This window comes from Wolffia australiana, chromosome 6 (assembly GCF_029677425.1).
Source record: "Wolffia australiana isolate 7733 chromosome 6, ASM2967742v1".
In the NCBI taxonomy this organism is placed as follows: domain Eukaryota; kingdom Viridiplantae; phylum Streptophyta; class Magnoliopsida; order Alismatales; family Araceae; genus Wolffia; species Wolffia australiana.
The window spans coordinates 5,176,872-5,181,911 of NC_135840.1; the positions used below are offsets into that span (position 1 = coordinate 5,176,872).

Consider the following 5,040-nt stretch of genomic DNA (forward strand, 5'->3'; position numbering starts at 1 on the left):
TTTCAGTTCATAATAGTCATAACCATTTATTATAATAATACACTTTTACTTTTCTCAGTAAATATAATGGCTTCTATGCCCATTTTGGTTACATCATTCTTAATTTCAATACGATCAATTATCATTTTGTGTAACTAATTTTTAAAAATAGTAAAATGACAATAAGTGGGTTGGCAACAAAACCCATGATTCATAGTGCTTTTTCAAACGCCTTGGCTAACAGTGCCTAGATCCTCCAATCCTTTATTATTAAAACAGCCACCTGTATTACTTTTCACATTAGTAGGTCCGCATTCTATGTTAGGGTTGCATACAAAATCCATCAGGTTAAAAGGGTTGTAGGCTGACCAAGTCTTGATGGAAAACCAAGAGTTCACTGGCATTGATATTTATTTGTCCTCAGAATTTAGGTATATAGTAAAATAATAATCTTTATGACTTGAGAAATATTAGATTCACTAAAAGAAACATCAACTTATGATTAATTGAGATTTAGTATTTTAATTAAAATAATTAATTCAGAGGTACAAATAACGTTTAAAATTATCCCCCTGCTCTCAAAATAGCCTTAGAAACCTTGGGAAAAATACTATTTTCATAAACTTCATTCATTTTAAACTCGAGAATAAGCTTCATAAATCTCGGTGAAAAATATCTATTTTTTATTTGTACATACTTATAGAAGTTACAAATACCAACAAACTTATATAATTCACGTGCCAATGAATCTGTACATGGTTTTCTCTGAGTCAGCACTATATTGGCACATATTAATGAGGAAATATGAGGTCATGTTAGAATTTTATTTCCAACCATTTATGAAATTTCAAGTACAAAAAACATCATCATGGAATATAATGATCGACTACAAGGCCACTAAAAATAAAGGGGACCTTTGACTCAAAATGTAGAATCTACTGACATTTTACTTGTCTATGGACCCATTTCAATCTTTCAATGGAGGAAAAGATAGTTCCCCAAATGATTCATCAGGAATCCTAAGGGCTTGTCAGACAGCATTTATATAATGCTATAGTTTTTGTTCATTACAGCAACTTATATCTATTCAATACGAATCTCCATTCAGGAAGCTTCTGAATGTGACTACCAATTATTATGATGCATATCAGCAGAAACAATTTTATGCAATGAGTGATCCTTGTGGAGGTGAGAATATGTTCAAAACTTTGCTATTCCAGTCCACGTATCCTTTTTCAGATCATATTACCTTTTGCCTCGAAAAAGCAACATTTCAAGGGACTTGGCGAATATCCATGCTAAGCAGAATTTCAAGAGATGAGTCTCCAAATATCATTTTTGAATAACTTGAAAGAATGTTATTGAACAATAATGGTCAACATCTATTCCGAGCCTTTACCAGAAATCACCGCAGGAGCAGGCACCATCCTTGAAATGGTGGAATCTTTTGGAATCCCGCACAACAATTTCTCGGTCAACGATCTTGGATATCAGCTTGGTTGCCACATGGCAGTCTCCGCAGACCCTCAAGTTCTTCATCACCACTATCTTCTCCCCCGGCGCAGTGTTCAACAAGGCAAAAGCTATGGCAATCCTCTCACTGTGCGTGCAGAGCATCCTCTCCTTTACCTCTTCCCCCACATCCTGAAGAACAAACTCTGTCCTTGGCCTGTACCCCATCTTCTTCATCTCCTCGCCAAGCTCCATCAACATCCTTGAAATCTCTACATGCTGTACGTGGGTCTCATCTTCTACTAAAAACCCATGAATTCTGCCACTTAACTCCACGAAGCTCAATCCAGGCACCTTCTTCCCCTTCATCTTCCTCATCCTTGCTCTTACTTCAGCCACTCTATCCCACTTCTTGGCTACCGCAAAGAAGTTGGACACCAACGTGTACACCCCGAGATCGTCAGATCCGTTGGCCAGGATTCTCTCTGCAACTTCTTCTCCAACGGCTATTTTCCCCCGGTGGCGGCAGCCGGAGAGAAGGGCCACCCAGACAGCGACACGTGGCTCGGAAGGCATGGCCTTGGCGAGATCGTAAGCTTCCTCCACCAACCCCGACCTCGCCAAGAGATCCACCATGCAGACGTAATGCTTCTCTGTGGGCTCCACCCCAAACTCTTCCTTCATGGCGCTGAACCAGAGCTTCCCTTCCTTCACCATGCCACAGTGGTTCAGTGCCGCCAAGAGAGAGGAAAACGTGGCATGGTCTGGAGAGAGGTTGTCTTCTCTCATCTGGCGGAAGAGAGAGAGAGCTTCTCCGCCTCGCCCGTGGAGGCCGTAGCTGCTGATCATGGTGTTCCAAGAGATGGCATCTCTGCTGCGAGCTCTGTCGAAGAGGAAGCGGCCGGCAGCAAGGTTACCGCACTTGCAGTACATGTCAATTACGGCAGTGGCGGTGATCTTGTCCAGTTCCTGCCCGCGGAGAGCATAGCCATGGATCGCCTTCCCTTTCCGGAGAAGCCCGAGCTGAGAGCAGGCTAGAAGGGCGCCAACCATCGCCACCTCATCAGGCTTGATACCTGTTGAATAACAACATAGTGCCTGTGAGGAAAAGTAGCACAGTAGTTGTAAGCTACAGCTTTTAGCACAGTTGGTAAGCTCTTGAATCTTAACAGGTAGCAGAGCTAAAGCAAGGGTGCAAAGGTTCAAACAGGCCAGCTGCCGAGTGTGACAAACAGTATCCAGCGTACTTGAATCTTAACATGGTATCAGACCCCAGGTTGCGGCTTCAAATCCCAGAAGCAACACTCAGTGCGCTTGGCTCATAAATAGGACATCATCTCATGTTATGAGCAAGCCTGAAGAATATCCTGCCTACGAGGAAAAGTGCCCCACGAAGGTGGTCTAATCTTTACATAGTATCAGAACCAGGGTTGCTCAGGTTCAAATTCCAAAAGCAACACACTGCGCGCTTGAGTCATAAATAGGCCAGCAGCATGTGTTGTGGGAGTGTGAAGAACAAAATCCTGCCTACAGTGAAAAGTATCCCACAAAGGTGTTTGAATCTTAATATGATATCAGCTTCAAATCCCAGAAGCAACACACTGAGAGCATGGGTCATAAATAGGCCATCGGCATGTATTGGGGGCGAGTGAGAAGAGCAACATCCTGACTATGAATACAAGTAATGCATAAAAGGTGCTTGAATCTTAACATACCTTCTTCTTCTTCTTGTTGCATGCGTATTAGAGCTTGCAGTGCAGCTTCTGCGTGGCCATTCTTAGACAGACCAGAAATAAGGGCACCCCAGGAGACGAGGTTTCTACGTGGCATTCTGTCGAGCATGTTATGGGCCTGAAGAGGAAACCCATTCTTGGCGTACATGTCCACCAGGCCAGTTTCAGTGACCACGTCCAAAGCCGGGAAGCTCCTTATAAGATGGCCATGTACAGATCGGCCCAGTTTCATATCTCCTAGACTCGCGCAGGCTTGGATTAAGCCTAACAACACTACTTCGTCTCCTTTCTCTCCCCCGCTCTGCATCCAAAGAAAGATCTTCACTGCTTCCATTGGCATCCCCCAGCTTGCAAATCCAGAAATCATCGTAGTCCAGGAGACCAGATCTTTCTTCTTCATTTCTTGGAATTTCGCCATGGCGCTGTCCATTTTCCCGCATTTGGCGTACAGATTGAGGAGCGAGGAGCAGACGAACACGTCTCCGGCGAACCCAGAACGGGCGGCGAGCGAGGCGATCTCTTCTCCGACTTGGAGGTTATGAAGAAGAGCGCAAGCTTTAATGGCTATGGTGAAGGTGGAGCTGTCTGGCCGGGCCTGGTTTTCGCTTATCATGAGGCGGAAGAGACGAAGGACCTCTTCCGGGGAGTTGTTCTTCGAGTGGGCGATGATCAGAGCGTTCCAAGATGCGATCTTTCGGCAGGGAGAGGAGTAGAAGACTGAGCGGGCGGAACCCAGATCGCCTGAGCGTGAGTACGCGGCGATAAGGTAACCGTTGATGTTTCCGGAGTCGAACACGCCGGTGATGATCATCAGGGCGTGGATTTTCGCTAGTTTCTTGGTGTCTCTTCCGGAGATTTTGGCGAGTTCTCCGGGCCATGGCCAGCGCCGGGGAGATCTGAGCATGCACTGCCAAGAGATAGATAGAGAGCGAGAGAGGGACGTTTTGTGAGAGCCGGGCGACGGCGATTGAAGGAGATGCCACCTCGCCTTCAAATTCAGAGTGTTGTATGCGGGTTTATTCCACCATTGTCACAACTCTGTCATCAGTTCCCTTCCGTCACAACTCTGCGTCAGGGATAACAAATTAGATTGAGGGGGCGGAGGGAGCTATCAAGAGAGAGAGGAAGGGAAAGCGATCGATCGATCGATCGATCGAGAGAGAGAGAGAGGGAGCAGGGGAGCGATCGAACGATCAATCGAGAGAGAGGGGGAGGGGAGAAAGTGATCTAGAGAGAGAGGGAGCGATTAAGAGAGGGGAGGAAGCGATCGAGAGAGAGGGATCGAGAACGATCAAGAGAGAGAGAGTAGAGCTTGAGGATGAAAACGGATGACGTTTTCAAACGGACGGAACGGGACAGAACGGACTTCCGTTCCGTTATGCGTCCGTTGAAAATTTTTCGTCAATTTTGTCATTCTTCACGGATTCGTCATCGTCACGAGACATCATTCGTCTATTCCGTCACATGTGCATTGAAAAAAACGGAACAGAACGGGAGCTCAGATGACAGAACGTTCGTCGGCTTTTTTGTCAGCCACTGGTGGACCTTCTCCTCTGCCGGCGGCGCCGTCTCCTCCACGGTGGGGAAGGTGCTCCGGCGCGGGGGTGGCGAGATGTGCGTCGCTCCGGACGATGACGATTTTTGAACAGACGAATGACGGATGACGATTTTTGAACACACGGATGACTAAATGTCATCCGTCCTCCAGCTCTAAGAGGGAGCAGGGGAGCAGTCGGTCGATCGATCGATCGAGAGAGAGAGGGAGCGAGAGAGGGAGGAGGGGAGCGATCGATCGATCGAGAGAGCAAGAGAGGGAGCAGGGGAGCGATCGATCGATCGAGAGAGCAAGTGAGGGATCAGGGGAGCGATCGATCGA

The 5,040-nt window shown here is 46.6% G+C and overlaps 1 protein-coding gene across 1 annotated transcript; it reads right to left on the reverse strand.

Moving 5' to 3' along the window:
* Positions 1–1,299: 1,299 nt before the first annotated feature.
* On the reverse strand, positions 1,300–4,637 carry LOC144704691 (putative pentatricopeptide repeat-containing protein At3g25060, mitochondrial). The gene is made up of 2 exons (XM_078577199.1): positions 3,147–4,637; positions 1,300–2,507 (listed from the first exon to the last, which is right to left on the reverse strand). Exons 1-2 carry the CDS (start codon positions 4,066–4,068, stop codon positions 1,375–1,377), a joined length of 2,055 nt encoding a protein of 684 aa, XP_078433325.1. The 5' UTR covers positions 4,069–4,637; the 3' UTR covers positions 1,300–1,374.
* Between the last annotated feature and the right edge of the window lie 403 nt (positions 4,638–5,040).